Raw genomic sequence first — 16,591 nt, 5'->3', positions numbered from 1 at the left:
AATTCCTTGAGAAGACGACCCGAGGTTTAAATACTCGGTTATCAATTTTAAAAAGGGGTTTGTTACTTGTGACAACCAAAACTTTTGTACGAAGGGATTTCTGTTAGTTTAGAAGCTATATCTACAACGCGAATATTTTTATAAATTCTTTACTAGCAAAAATCCTAACGTCAAAATGGCGCCGTTGCCGGGGAATTGCAAACATGTGCCTTATTATTGGTTATTGTAAATATTTTTCAAAAAAAAAATAATTTTCAGATTTAAAATTTTTTTATCTTATCTTATCTTATTTTTCAAAATTCAAATCTTTTTCAAAATATTTTCTTTTTGTTAATTTTTGTTTTTATTATCTCTCACTACTATGAACTCTCACCCCTTTGGCTATGAGTCTGATTATAATTATGTTGCAGGAAGAGGAGATTATAATGACAACATGTACCATGGTTGGAACAATCAAAGATGGGAGGAGCCACAAGGATTTGATATCAACCCCCATGGCAACAACCACCTCCAATGGACTATCAACAACCATTCTGTGATGCATATCAAGGCAATGGCTATGGTGAGCACTCTTTTGATTATCAACAACCACCACCATACACCTATGAACCCCCTCCTCAACATAGCTTTGGACCACCATACTCACAAGCCCCTTACCACCAAACATCTTCATATGATCCTAACCCTCAACCACCATACCAACCATCTTATGAGCCAAATGAACCATATATAGAACCACCACAATTCCACCCCAATTACTCCCAAGAACCACCACCTCAATATACACCATCTCCATATCCATCGATCCAAGAGCACTATGGTCTTACTTATGATACCCAAGAAAAACAAGAATCAACGGATCGTCTCAAGAAAATAGTGGATCAATTTCACGCAACCCTTCATCAATTGAATCAAGCGATAAATCAATTAGTTTCCCGACATTCGGATACTCAAGGAACCCCATGGCTTCATGTGGACAATCTAATGAAGAACGTAGCATGAAAGAGACACTAGAGACTCCAGTGGACAATAAGGAGCATGACTTTGTACTGGAACAAGTGGAGAAAGCCATAATAGTTACAGAGGAAGAAGTGGTTGAAGATTTAGGAGATGCAGAACCTCCACGGGAACCTCAAGTCACAGAACCCTCTTCTAAGGAATTTGAATTTATTGTTGAGGAAGGTGTACAACCTCCAAGGCATGTCATGACAGAAGACTTGGAAGAGGTTAATCAAGAGATGGAGATTCAAGAAGAAGAGGCACAACCTCCCATGCCCTTGGTGAGCAATGAAGAAGAGATTGAACTGGCAGAAAGCTACCAAGAGGAAGAGGTTGAGATTGAAGAAGCTTACAAAGAGGTGGAAGTTGTCAGAGAAGAGCACAAGGGAGTAGAGCTTGCAAATTCATTAGAAATATCTCTCCCAAAACCATTACCGTCCAACACAACGTTCAAGTGGGTAAAATTCCTATCCTTATCCTTTACTTTCCCACTTGAATATGGGCTACTGGAGACGGATGGTCAACTTAGAGCTCGCTGTGGCATCAAGAGTAAGAGGAAGATGGTTAGTGGTAAGAATTGTCCTGCAAGGTTCATTATGGTTGGAAGCTTTAAGTTTAAACGCAAAGGTTGGTGTAAAGCTCAACTGAATGGGTCTAGGAAGCTGTTTGGTCGCTGCAGTGAGATTTCAGATCACCTTTCACCCGGCTGAAAAAATGCAGATCGAGACAAAAACGGGTGTAAAAGTAAGGTTTGGGATCCTGGAATCTGTTCTGACATTTGTCACTGCGGGAGTCTAAGAATCTGTTTGAAGCTTCTTAAGGGCTTTACATTCTTAGTTTGGGACCCCAGAGGCTACTGGAAGTACAAACATCGGTGGGGATTCCTTGATCAGTACAAGCATAAACTACCATAACAGGGAGCTCACCAAATGTCCAACTTAAGGGCTTTAACTAAAAGGTGGGAGACAACCCACCATGGTATGATCGTTTCTTTTTCATTTTTATCTAGTTTTATTTGTTTCCGAGTCTTATTTTATCTTATTATATTGAACCGGGAGTTTTGCATAACATTCATATTAGCATTGCATTCTGCATTTTTCATGCATAATAAAAAAAATTTTCACGCAACGCGACCGCATCAGCGACGCATCCGCGTCGCAAGGAGAGGGGAGAAAATAAAAACGAATAGAGAGTCACGCGAGAGCATGGCTGGAGGCGTGCCAATGGCACAAATCGTCCCATGCGACCGCGTCATATGGGAATAATGGCCTCCCACGCGACCGTGTGCCCCACGCGGCCGCGTGCCCTAGATTTTGACGTAAAAAGGTGCACAACCAATTATTGTGCTAGAGTGGTGCTGGATTGGTGCTGAACGCACAATTCTACCCACGCGGCCGTGTGACCCACGCGACTGCGTCACATTCTTCTAAAGCCCACTCACGCGATCGCATGCCCCATGCGATCGCGTCACTTAAAATTTGGCACTAATAATAATTTGAACGGAGAGTTGTGCGAGCGCGCGGCTGCCCTCGCGCCAGTAGCATGAATTGTGTCACGCGACCGCGTGACCAACGCGACCGCGTCAATCAGTATCAGCGCAAGTCGCGCGACCGCGTGCCCCACGCGATCGCGTCACTTGCGCCGCACAGCTTATCCTAATTTGTCAAATATCTTAACTTTTCTTCCCCAATCCTAATTTTTCCTCCCTCCTTTCTTACTTACTTCTTCTTCCCTTCTTTCCCTTCTCATTCTTCTTATCTCTTATTTTATTTTACTTAATTTATTTACATATTTCATTCATTGCATCTTCATTTTGTGCATAATTTTTATTTTCTTTTCTAAATTCATTATTTTTCCTTTGGTGTTTGATTTTCTTATTTAACTGTGCATCTTCTCTTGAACTATTTTGGGTGCTTAGTGACTTGTGTTATTCTGGTTAGCTAATATTATCAATGCCAATCTTTTTTTTCTTTGTATTACTTTTGCATTGACATTACTTTATATTATCTCTCCTCTTCCACTCTCTTCCCCATTGTTGTACATTTTGTACCACTGGCATGCCATGACTTCTATTATTTTTTCACTTGCATGTTGTAGCTACCATGTAATTGAGACCCTCATTATTTGGCATTAACCCACCCATACTTTATTTATTTTCTTATCTTTACTTCTGGGTATTACTGTTCTTCTTTTTCCCTTCTTCTAGGCTGGCCACCGAAGACAGAAAAAGGGAGAAACTTCTAAAAGGGGAGACAAAAAAAGTCCATCTGCACAATCCTTGAAGGAAATCATTAGTTGGAACAACCCGTCCACCTACACATCTCAGCATGCACCGAGGACGGTGCAACCTTTAAGTGTGGGGAGGTCGATACCGATCTCCACGGGTTAGTTAGTCCCTTCTCAACACCAATTTTTGTTTTTCATTGTTGCATTTGCATGTTTGATTGCATTTTGTTTCTTTTTATGCATATTTTACCACTTGGTTAAAGTAATATTTTCTTTTTCAAGAAATTTTTATAGTATTTCACTAATTTGAATAAAACTTTTTTAAAAAAAACTTGTTTGAAGAAATATTATCTTGGAACATAGTTTAGAGCTCGAACACACAAAACCAGTGAGATTTTGAGCCTATTTGATTGGTTGCATTTTATCAACCAATATTTTATTCTTGGTGTGTGTTTCTCTCTCTAAAATTGTGATCTTTGTCTTGCTTAATTCTATATTTCCATTATTTGATGTATGCATGCACTTATATGATTGAGGCCTTGTTTCACTGAGCTTACATACCCTTATGGCCTTACCTTTTATTATCCTTTGCAAACCCATGTTGAGCCTATTTTACCCCTTGTTCTTTACTTTAGCTCATCACTAACTCTAAGCGGAAAATAATAATGTCCCTAATTTGAATCCTTGATTAGCTTAGACTAGTGAGAATGCTCATGAACTAAGTGTGGGGAAAAGTGGGTTTGAAAACGTTTGGTTTGGGAATTGAGTATGTTAGACTTTGTGTAAAAATATAAAAAATGTTAAGAACATGTTTATGCATTCAAAACCTTAATCATATGCATTAAAAAAAAAAGAGAAGCAAGTAATAAAAGGGGACAAAATGCCCCAAAGTAAGTGTTGGTATCAATGCATATGTACTAAACTCAAATTTAGGATGCATGAACATGTAATAAACACAGTTAATGGGAAGTTAGATTTTGTATTTTAATTAAATAAATTGTCTTAAGTTAGGTGGAAAGTTTATGTTAATTAAGGATTCAGATTTTAGTCCACCTGGCCAAATACAATCCTACCTTGACCCTAACCCCATTACAACCCTTAAAAGACCTCTTGATTTGTGTATTGGTGCATTAAATTTATGTTGATTTTTAGATGAAGAGCAAGCTATAGAAAGCAAGATTAGTAGAGAATTGAGAGAATTGACCCTAGACACTTGAGAGTTAGAATGATATACACTACTAGTAAGGGTTCAGTGCTTAATTCTATGTTCCCTACTTTTATGAGCTATCTTCTTCTTGCAAGCTATTTATATTGTATTTTGTGATTTAAATTAGTGAAATCCAGTTCATATTTATTCTTGAAAGATTTATTTACTTTTTCACCAAGTAGGTAGAACCATTTTAGCATGTAGTTGCATTCACATTTCATAGGTTGCATTGCATGAGTCTTGCCTTTTCCTACTCATTTATTTGGTCTCCTTGAGTTTAGCATGAGGACATGCTAATATTTAAATGTGGGGAGGTTGATAAACCACTATTTTATGGTTTACAATGTGCTTAATTGTGTGGTTTTATCATGGTCTTTACCCACTTATTCATATAATTAGCATGCATTTATATTTCCTTCCTAAAATTATTACATGATTGAAAACATGCTTCTTTGGTCTTAATTTAGCTCATCTTAATCCTCTCTTATTATCATTCGATGCCTTGATCTGTGTGTTAAGTGTTTCAGGCTTTATAGGGCATGTGTGAGTGAGAGATTGGGAAGGAAGCTTGCAAAAATAGAAGGAACACAAGAAATTGAGGAGATGACCAGCAAGAAGTGACGCGTACGCGTCAGCGACGCGACCGCGCGGAAGAAAGGAATTCGCAGTGACGCGGCCGCATGGCTCACGCGACCGTGCGGATTGGAAAAGCACAAGTGACGGGGAAGCGTGGACGACGCGAACGTGTGGCAGGGAAAAACGCGAATGACGCGTCCGCATGGATGACGCGATCGCGTGACGTGCGCGATCTGCAGAATTACAAAAGTCGCTGACAGAGATTTTGGGCTGCATTTCAACCCAGTTTTCGGCCTAAAAACACAGATTAAAGTCAGAAAACTTGCAGAGACTTGAGATCATGCTCTCATAATTCATAATTTTAGGATTAGATGTAGTTTTTAGAGAGAGAGGTTCTCTCCTCTCTCTTAGGACTAGGATTTTTAGAACTTAAGAATATTTTTATCTCATCCTTTTATCAGGTTCAATATCTTTTTATTTCGACTTCTCTTAATTGTTGATCATTAATGTTGCTTATTTGGCTTATGACTCTTCATATTTGGATTGATTTTATTTTATTAATATAATTGAGATATTTCAGACTTATATGTCACTGATGTTTGGTGTCTATCCAAATTATTTTCATTCAAGTAGATTTTATTCCATTTTGGCTTTGGTTGATTGATTGGTAACTCTTGAGTTATCAAACTCATTGTTGACTGAAAATTGGAATTCTTCAAGAATTAATTCGAAATCCAATAACTCTGACTTTTCCCAAGGAAAGACTGTGACTTGAGGATTCGAATTAATTCATTCACTTGACTTACCTTCATAGTTAGAGGTTAACAAAGTGGGAGAAAAATCAAATTCTCATCACAATTGATAAGGATAACTAGGATAGGACTTCCAGTTCTCATACCTTACCAAGAGTTTATTTTACAGTTGTTATTATTTTATTTTAAGTGTCATTCAACATACCTTTTACCTTAATCCAAAACTCTGAACATACTTTTGCATAACCAATAATAAGAACATACCTCCCTGCAATTCCTTGAGAAGGCGACCCGAGGTTTAAATACTCGGTTATCAATTTTAAAAAGGGGTTTGTTACTTGTGACAACCAAAACTTTTGTACGAAGGAATTTCTGTTAGTTTAGAAGCTATATCTACAACGCGAATATTTTTATAAATTCTTTACTAGCAAAAATCCTAACGTCAGGACTCCCTTCGTTGTCGCCAGCAAAAGGACACACGACTTGTTGTTGTAATGGGAGAGTTGTCGGCACTGGCTAAGAGGTGGCAGCGCAATTACGGGAAGTGGAGCGACATCGTGAGTAGGGGTGGGAGAAGAAGGAAAGTAGGTATGCAGTTAAAAATTTTTACCGTGTGTGAAAGTAAAAAGTAAAATGAGAGTTAAGTTTGAATATGAATGTCAAGATGTGGAATACTTTGTGTTATTGAACTTTTTTATTAGGTGAATTTTATGGTGTAGAATGTAATTTTTTTCTACACATATAGAACTTAGGTGGAAGCTTTTAAAAATAGACATCTGTTGTACTACACTCTGTTTAATCAAATCTTGTAGTCTCTTGGCTAATCAATAAGATAGTTTGCAGTGATTTTGTCTCTTTAAATTAAGTATTAGCTGAACTTAATTTTTGAATGAAAGTGTTAATTAGACGGGTTAAATTTTTTTTGTAACAGGCCAGTTAAAAATTTGGACCATACTTGAATTTGTGCTAAAATAAGTCTCTATTTTTTATCACTATAGTTAATTAATTATTATAGATAGTTCTTTATAACTTTATCAATTGTCCATGACCAAAGAAAGAAAAAATACCAATAGTCACTTTTGATTATTTTAGTCAAAAACAAAATAAATAAAATAAAATATTAAAAAAATAAAAATCTGATTTTAGAAAATAAATTACGATGTAGTTTTATCTCTAGATCAAACTTCTCTTATTGCACTTTTTCTCTTATATTATAAACATTATATATGTTATAATTATTTAGATTTTTAAATATTAATTTAGATATTCTTTAAAAAAAATAAAATCGTGCAATAGAAAATATTCATTTAGAAACTAAAATAAAATATTTTAACATTTGGTTTTTATATAAAATAATTATACATACAAATTTAGTAAGTATAATAATTATAAAAGTTAAAATATAACGAAGTAAAAGTATGGTCATATTATTCATTTAAATTAGAATAATTTTTTCAAATTTGTACTAAAATCGGTGTGGCCAAACTTATATTTTTTGTAAACCAACAAGAAAAAACGAAATTGTATGTTGGTATTTTATTTGATTTTCATTGTTTTTTTGAAAATAATGCTGTGTTAATTTATTTATTTATTCATTTTTGTCAATTAATTTATTTATGTTAAAAAATCTAAAAGAATTATACTGTATTTTTTTTGTCCGGTGAACAATTATATTATATATTAAAAGACCTAAAATGATTATTATTTTGATCCAAATTAAAATATGATTCAATTTTTAATTGACCTGTTGCAAAAAAATTTAACCCACCTAATTAATATTTTCATTTAAAAATCAATTTCAGTTAATATTTAATATAAAAAAATAAATTACTGCAAACTATCCTATTGATAAGTCAAGAGATTGTAAGACTTGATTAGACATAAAATACAGTATAAAAATTACCCATTTTTAAAACTTCCACCAAAATTTTATATGTGTAGAAAAAAAATATATTTTTCACCATAGAATTCACCATTTTATTATGGCCTATATTGTAATTGGCAAAATTGGGTGATACTTAGTTGGTCACCTAGCAAAATTGTCTGTTATAAAACTAAAAGGTTCCTTGTTTTCAATAGTGTGCAACTTGCCTCGTATTCCATTTCTTTTCTTTTACACGGTTGCACCATCGTTTGCCGACTCCATAATCGGAATCCAAGAAAGGAACAAAAAGGAAACTGAGACTTTTGTAAGAGCAAATCGAGCGAGAAAGAACTCAGAGACAGAAGCAGTAGGAAGAGAGAGAGAGAGAGAGAGAGAGAGAGATATGAAGATCACATCTCTGTTGGTATTGAAATGCAGTGGCGAGGGTTCGGATCCGGTGATTCTGGCGAACGCTTCGGACGTGAGCCACTTTGGTTACTTCCAGCGCTCAAGCGTCAAGGAGTTCATCGTCTTCGTTGGTCGCACCGTCGCCAAACGCACTCCTCAGGGCCAGCGTCAATCTGTTCAGCATGAAGGTTCGTATATTCCCTTCAAAATCTCAACGTTTTAGGGTTTCATTCTCGCTTTCCGATTCTTGAATTTATGATGAGTTTGGTCGTTTTTGAATTGTTTGGTTGTCGTTTTGATTGATCTAGGTTGTTGATGATACTGTATTTTGGTGCTGATCGCTTCTCTAGTCGTAGGATTTTTAATCATTTATTTTGGGTTCTGCTTCTGCTATTTACTAGAAAAATTTACAAATGTTTTTTTGCTTCCTTTTCTTCCTTTGGGTGGGGGATGGGGGTAGTGGTTTTTTTTTTTAAAGCAAAGGATGGAATAAGGTTTGGTCCTATTCATGGGGATTCTGTAAATATTCCATTCCAAAAAAAAGAGAAAATTCGAAACAATTGGGATTTTTTGGAGATTGGATGCAGTTACTAATTCATAACAATAGAAATTGTAGATCAATTTGTGATGAGTGATGGCAATATATTTTGGTCTCTGATGAGGATAATCTTTATTTTCCATTTGATTTTAGTTTTTGGTTGTGATCGTTCAACGCGTGGTTCGGTACGGTTTCTTGTGTTTGAAATTTTGAAAATTTGAAAACTTGTTTCACTTTGTTGCTTCCTTTTCCAGAGTACAAGGTGCATGCTTACAACAGAAATGGCCTTTGTGCTGTGGGATTTATGGATGATCACTACCCAATTCGAAGTGCATTTTCTCTTCTCAACCAGGTGAGGGTGGGATCAATGTTTTCCGTGAACTGTTAAATTTTCCTTGTAAGACTTAGGCTTAGATCATAAAATGTTAAAGCTTTAACATGCATAAACCAATTTCAACAAAGACTCTTTTCTGCAATCCCTGCTACCGATACTAAGTGACAAGCCTTAGTCTTTGGTTCTATAGTGGTTGTGGGATGTGTGGCTAATTTGGACTCTGCAACAAGTGTAAAATGGCTTCTGTATGATAGGAGAGTCGTGATGTGAGAAAATTGGGGAGAACAGTGTGTTTGGAAAAGGAGAAACAGAGTCTCTTGGGTGATCTTGTAAATGCTCCTAATCCTAAATTATAGAGAGATTGATAACCAGAATCACAAGAATCATGAAGCCACTTGAAGAGCGTCCATGGTGCACCTGTAGAACCAAACCTCCGTTACAAATTCAATATACCATAGATTATTAGGAATCTAGATTTGAAACTGTAGCAGCAATCTCAAATCTCAATCATCAACTGCACCGAATTAATTTTTCCTAACTTTGGACTCCATAATTGGCACAAAAAGACAGTTTCTGATATGATACTTATAATTTAGTATTGTTTCATGGTGATGAACTTTCTTTACTATGAAAAGAAATTTGATTTTTTGCAGGTGTTGGATGAATATAACAAAAAATTTGGTGAGTCATGGAGAAGTGCTCAAACAGACAGCACTCAACCCTGGCCTTATTTGGATGAAGCTCTGACAAAATTCCAGGCATGTAAATACCTTTTCGTTATATTAGCTTCACAAAGAATAGATATTACTAATTTCATTTAAAAATTTTCATAATCTTAGAGCCTGTTTGAAAGTGTTTTGGTTTTCTAATACTTTGAAATTGTTGTATAAAGCTAGTTTGATTTGAATTTTTAAAAACAAGAGATAAAAAAAAATCTGTTTCACAAATTAACTTTCCAAACAGTTATATAATGGTAAAATCTATAACTTCTGTTTGGATGGTTTTGTTTCACAATTCACCAACTATATGAACTGCAAGATCTCTAACTTTTTTGTTATTTTTATTAATTTTTTGATTTTTTAATTATTTAATCGTAAATATCACTTGTTGTACTCTGCGGTATTTTTCTATTTGTTTTATGTTGCCACATTCAGTTTACAATGTGATCACATTTCGATGTTTTGGGCCAAAGCACGCATTTGAAGAAAAGGAAAGTTGTTTAACACCTGATAGAGCAGAGTTCAAGAAATAGTGTTGGTGGGATAATAATGCCAATTGGCAGGTTCAGATGATCAGTTGATTCAGATGTCTGTTGTCAGACTAACTCAAAGGATCAACTGAGATCATTTCGAACTGATGTTTGCCAAATCAAAGCAGACTCTGGTGCTGAACATGTTGGCACGTGGAGGTGGCCTGTGGCTGAGTTGCAGTAAGGAGCTTCCTCACCATTGGCTGCAGAAAATAATTTGTAATGGAAAAGCGGGTGATATGCCAAATGGAAGAAGAAAAAGCAGCTTCTTCTTTGGCAAATGGAAGTTTGTGAGGACACTTGATGCTCCCCTGTTAAAACTAGTTTCTTAAATTAGAATGATGAATTTCTTAAAATGTATTCTCTATTTTTTTAATTATCAAGCATATTATTAGTAAGACTCAAGCTGTTTTAAGGTTTTAAAAATTAATCCAGATTAATTTCTTAGCAGGCAAGCTGTTTTTTTTGTTTTTTTTTTTCTTTTTTTTTTGTTTTTTTTTAACACCAAGAACCAGTTTCCAATAACACTTACCAAACGGGCTATAAGTTGTATCAATGTTTCCCTGTCCTTCGATGAATACTTTTACATAATTGCATTTCACTGGAATCCTCCTTCTACATATTGTCAGGACCCTGCAGAGGCTGACAAGTTGTTGAAAATCCAAAGAGAACTAGATGAAACAAAAATCATTCTCGTAAGTATTGGGTTAACTATGTATTGCTTTATATATTTGCAAAACAGTGAATTTCTTCTAAAATTCACTTATCCTTAGTCAGATGTTTTCCCTTATATGTAATTATTCAAGTTATAAATGCTTTGTAGCTTTTGTCACTTTAATGGAATTTTGGCATTGCTTTTCAAATACATTTAGTCGCAGATGACAATGTCTGCATTATGGCCAAGTGTTCTCTCTCATGAGGCAAAATATAATGTACTATTACAAATTTCTGTATGATATTTGTCGGTGGGTTATCAACCAATCAGTTACTATCAATTCTGTTTCATCAAACATATTAGTGTTTCTTAGACTTAATAATTCACTTGTTCAATTTAAATTTGATGTTTGATATTAGTGTTTCATTTCTAAGAATCGTATACACATGAAAGCATGAAGTAGTTTCATTTCAACTGATTTCTAATGTCATTGTCAAGGACCTTTGACTTGTTTTTAACATTTATAGTTTCTCTGACATCATTTTCACATTTTATATTCCTTTGGCATAAGTTTTATATGTATAAGTATTTCCATTTGGACTTCAAGAAAAGCATAAATCGTCCCTCCAACAATCCCATTGACCTTCTATTTGAGTTATTTTACTATTCTCTCACTGTCTGGTCTTTAATTTTGTAAACAGCATAAGACTATTGATAGTGTGCTTGCTCGAGGAGAGAGGCTGGACAGTTTAGTTGAAAAGAGTTCTGATTTGAGTGCAGCATCACAGGTACACAATAGCTCTTATTTTACTTCTTTGCATTTGTTTCTGATACATGAATGCATTGCTTTCCCTCATCCTTCTCGTTACTAAACCTTTGTCTTTGAAGGTTATCATTAAGTATATTGGTGATCTTATTTATATTATTCTTTTCATTCATGTCTTGGCTTGTAGCAATTGTAAGTTGTCTGATTTTGGACAATTACTGATACAAGCTCATTTAGCCTAACAAGCCAAAAATGCTAGATAATTTAGTGTGGCACCTCTGGGAATACAACACTAGTTCCCTAAAATTAAACAAATCTTATATCATTTTCACCTGTTTAACAACAATATATGTGTAATCGAAACAATCAACTTTAGCATTACCTCTTCCATGGTACTGGTCATGACTTGCAAATATAGACAATGTCAGCTATACAAAAAGGATATTCAAAACAGAATAACCACCTATGGATACCCTTATTTCATTTTGCATCCAAAAGTGGATTATCTCCTATCGAGTCACATTTCAATCATACACATCTCAACTCTCAAGTTGTTGGTCTTGGCAACTTCTTATGGTTAGAAACTTAGAATCCCTCCTAAGACATAAGCAGGGTTAACATGATACTGTTGATCTAAGAAGCATATCTCTTGACATGGACAGTCAACATAACATAGACATGGGGACTCATCAAATTCTTAAATTGTAGGATATATCATATATATAAACATGAATGTGAAGTTGAAGATTCACAATATCTTTAGATGCTGGTAGATGTCAAGACCTATGATGCATATAAGTTGACATGGAATGTCATAATGACATAGACATGGAGATGCACCAAATTCTTAATATATATATATATATATATATATATATATATATATATATATATATATATATATATATATCTTCAGATCTCATAGATATGAAGTTGCTAATTTTAACGTTTCACTAGCATCTAAGCTCCGTCAAAACATATGTAGCATTCTTGACATACACATGCCAGTACAAGTGGATCTTTGGGAATTTTTTGTTTGATACAAATGCTAGTACAAATATTGCTTTGGCTTTCTGATTCATATACAATCTAAAATAATCTCTCAACGAATAACTTGCACTTTTTTATATTTATTCTTTAGTAATTCAATTTTTTAATAAAATACAATAAACTTCATGATGATCGATGTCTTAAAATGACTGCACATTAAATTCAAGAGCATAAAAAGGTAATAATGCTAATAACAATTCCAGAATCGTTATTGAAGTTATAATTATGGCTTCGGAACAAGCTTTCTGGAGAGATATAGGCTTTCTCCAATGATCTATGATAAATTTGAAGGATTGATTTCCTCATCGTTGAACATCATCTGGAAAGGATTTTACAAATGCCTTCCTAGATTTTACAGTGCTTTCTGGAAATACATCCGTTAGTTGGGTTGTTTGGTAGATATGCAAAGAGATTAGCATGTCTTGTCACATGAATCAATCTTGTACGGCCTTCTATTTTTCTTTGGAGGATGTCAGCTATACAAAAAGGATATTCAAAACAGAATAACCACCTATGGATACCCTTATTTCATTTTGCATCCAAAAGTGGATTATCTCCTATCGAGTCACATTTCAATCATACACATCTCAACTCTCAAGTTGTTGGTCTTGGCAACTTCTTATGGTTAGAAACTTAGAATCCCTCCTAAGACATAAGCAGGGTTAACATGATACTGTTGATCTAAGAAGCATATCTCTTGACATGGACAGTCAACATAACATAGACATGGGGACTCATCAAATTCTTAAATTGTAGGATATATCATATATATAAACATGAATGTGAAGTTGAAGATTCACAATATCTTTAGATGCTGGTAGATGTCAAGACCTATGATGCATATAAGTTGACATGGAATGTCATAATGACATAGACATGGAGATGCACCAAATTCTTAATATATATATATATATATATATCTTCAGATCTCATAGATATGAAGTTGCTAATTTTAACGTTTCACTAGCATCTAAGCTCCGTCAAAACATATGTAGCATTCTTGACATACACATGCCAGTACAAGTGGATCTTTGGGAATTTTTTGTTTGATACAAATGCTAGTACAAATATTGCTTTGGCTTTCTGATTCATATACAATCTAAAATAATCTCTCAACGAATAACTTGCACTTTTTTATATTTATTCTTTAGTAATTCAATTTTTTAATAAAATACAATAAACTTCATGATGATCGATGTCTTAAAATGACTGCACATTAAATTCAAGAGCATAAAAAGGTAATAATGCTAATAACAATTCCAGAATCGTTATTGAAGTTATAATTATGGCTTCGGAACAAGCTTTCTGGAGAGATATAGGCTTTCTCCAATGATCTATGATAAATTTGAAGGATTGATTTCCTCATCGTTGAACATCATCTGGAAAGGATTTTACAAATGCCTTCCTAGATTTTACAGTGCTTTCTGGAAATACATCCGTTAGTTGGGTTGTTTGGTAGATATGCAAAGAGATTAGCATGTCTTGTCACATGAATCAATCTTGTACGGCCTTCTATTTTTCTTTGGAGGATGCCTTATCCTCTTTCTGTAGTGATATTCTTTCTTTCTTAAAAGAAAAAGTTGCATTCTCTTAGAAGATATTATCTAGTTATTCTCATTTCATTATAATTGATATTTTAATGGAGGTTAAGTGTGAATTTATAAGACATGAATGTAATTGCAATGATAGTTGGTAGGGATAAAATGAAAAAGCGGGAATTGGACACCAAACTCCCTATATCTCCTTTATATATTGTTATAAATACCGTATATAGTGAAGATATGGAAAGAGTTAGTGTACAATTTTTTTTTAATTCTAAAATACTCTTCATTATATATAATCCATAATTTTTTTTTTTACTCTTCAGAACTTGAATCCAAGTGCCTATTGATAAACAAAACAGTAAATTAGTGTCTATTGATTAACTTGTATAAAATAGTTAGACAGACTTGCCAAAATTTACAATGCTTCTCTTACATATAGAACTTTTTCTCTACTCTTACCTTGATTTTGTACCCTTAAGAGTGTCATCGCTTTTCACAGTTTTCTCTTTTCTCCTACCATCAAAAGAATGAAACATCAACATGGACACTAACACTTCCATTCTAATTTTGTGGAAGATAATTCTTTCAGTCTAAATTATAGTTATCGAGTTATTTCCATTATTTACACATCCCTTTTCTTTTCCTGGTAGTTATCCATTGATGAATGTTAAATCAGTTGTTCTATTTATTGCCATGATTAGAGTGAATTATTTGAGTACATATTTTCTTGTGTATTTGAAAGAAAGCAAGACGAACTTTTTGGATTAATTTGCTATGCTGACACAAGAACCATGATGCTGGTGTTTGAAACAGATGTTCTACAAACAGGCGAAGAAAACCAATCAGTGTTGTACCATATTATAAACTTCGAAGACCATCAGTTTCCAGTGAACTCACCTGAATCCTGTTCTGATGTTGAGGCTGTTGGATAGGAGAAAATAGCTTCATTATGTCTATATATCTATATACATATCTCACTTTCTCCGTTGTTTGCTTCGTGAAATTCTATGGTCTCCGCGATATATGTATTGCAGACGGGAACTGAATGTTGGTTAAAGGTCTTACCGTGTTGATTTAAAGAGTTAATACTCTCATTTACGTTGTCTGTGATTCATAATATGTTAATTATAGTATACATAAATTATTGTTTCGATACAGCCGTTCAGTCTATGTTAAATGTCATCTTATCCCCTGCAATGGTTATTTGATTTTCATGCCCTCCAGTCCCTCTTATTCTGGTGGATGACAAAAGGGAAAAAGGAAAAAAAAAATTCAAAATGAGTATCCATGGAAATTAACGGTTATAGGACGAAAGCGGAAATCAGTCCTCACGATATACGGGGATAGAGGCGGGAAGAGGTCCCTGTCCTCCGGAGACATGTAAAAGTCCTATAAAATGTGAAAATTGTAATAGAATTGTGATTCCATTAATATGAAAATTTAAAATTAGAATGCTAGTTATTGATTTTGTTAATATGAAACTTGAGTAAATAATTATTTTGATAACCAAGTTGGGTTGGTCTAGTGGTTAGCTCACTAGTCCGCTTAAGCAAGTGTCGGGGGTTTGAATCCCGCCTTGTGCATGCAGCAACCCATTGGCCAGCGGCAAACCCTTAAATGGAGCTCAGTACCGCGGCGGATTAATCCTTGGCCTGCCGGGCTGGGGGATACCGTGGGAAACCAAAAAAAAAAAATTATTTTGATACTTGAAAGATTTTGAATTTAAACAAAATGGATTTCAATTTTCATTTGTGACAAAATGAATTATCAAATATCAGTTTAGTTTGACAAAATGGGTTAATCATTAATTTATACCATTTTGTTAGACAAAGTTGATATTTGGAATTTTATTGTCAAAAATAAAATTGACACCCATTTAGTCAATCAAAATCTTTTAAGTGTCAAAATGTGTATTTATTCTATAGAATTTAATAAAATAATTTTTTTTAACTTTATATGTTTTCTAATGAATGCAATACGTTTTTTTATTTTTTATATTAGATTTTGTTGGATTATATTGTTGAGAAAATTTTATGCAAATAATATATGATGTACACTCATTCTATTAGTAGAACTCTCAAGCTTCGTGAGGATTGGACAAGACGTTTTAGGTTGAACCAATATACATTGTTGTGTATGTAAATGTGTTTGATCGATTTGAGAGCAAAAACAATCCTTGCAATGAACCAAACCGACCAGACTTTCGGTTTATCAGTTTTTTGGTCAAAACGGTTAGCTCGATTTAGTTATGATAATTATGATATCATGTATTCATTCTAGCGATAATTAATGAATGCAAGACAAAAGCCAAAAAGAAAAGTTATGGCTATCTTTGGCCCCAAACTTGGCTCCAGATATTTTTTATATTAATAACTAATTTAAATTAAAATATCACATTTTAACAATATAATAAAATTTAAAAA

The 16,591-nt window shown here is 34.1% G+C and overlaps 1 protein-coding gene across 1 annotated transcript; it reads left to right on the top strand.

Moving 5' to 3' along the window:
* Positions 1–7,775: 7,775 nt before the first annotated feature.
* Positions 7,776–15,325, top strand: LOC112790152 (VAMP-like protein YKT61). The gene is made up of 6 exons (XM_025832413.3): positions 7,776–8,220; positions 8,825–8,922; positions 9,558–9,662; positions 10,783–10,848; positions 11,510–11,596; positions 14,982–15,325. Exons 1-6 carry the CDS (start codon positions 8,028–8,030, stop codon positions 15,030–15,032), a joined length of 600 nt encoding a protein of 199 aa, XP_025688198.1. The 5' UTR covers positions 7,776–8,027; the 3' UTR covers positions 15,033–15,325.
* The last annotated feature ends 1,266 nt before the right edge of the window (positions 15,326–16,591 follow it).

The sequence above is a fragment of the Arachis hypogaea genome, chromosome 3 (genome assembly GCF_003086295.3).
Source record: "Arachis hypogaea cultivar Tifrunner chromosome 3, arahy.Tifrunner.gnm2.J5K5, whole genome shotgun sequence".
NCBI lineage: Eukaryota > Viridiplantae > Streptophyta > Magnoliopsida > Fabales > Fabaceae > Arachis > Arachis hypogaea.
Note: the sequence above shows the minus strand (reverse complement) of the source record. Positions and strands in the feature narration are given on the sequence as shown.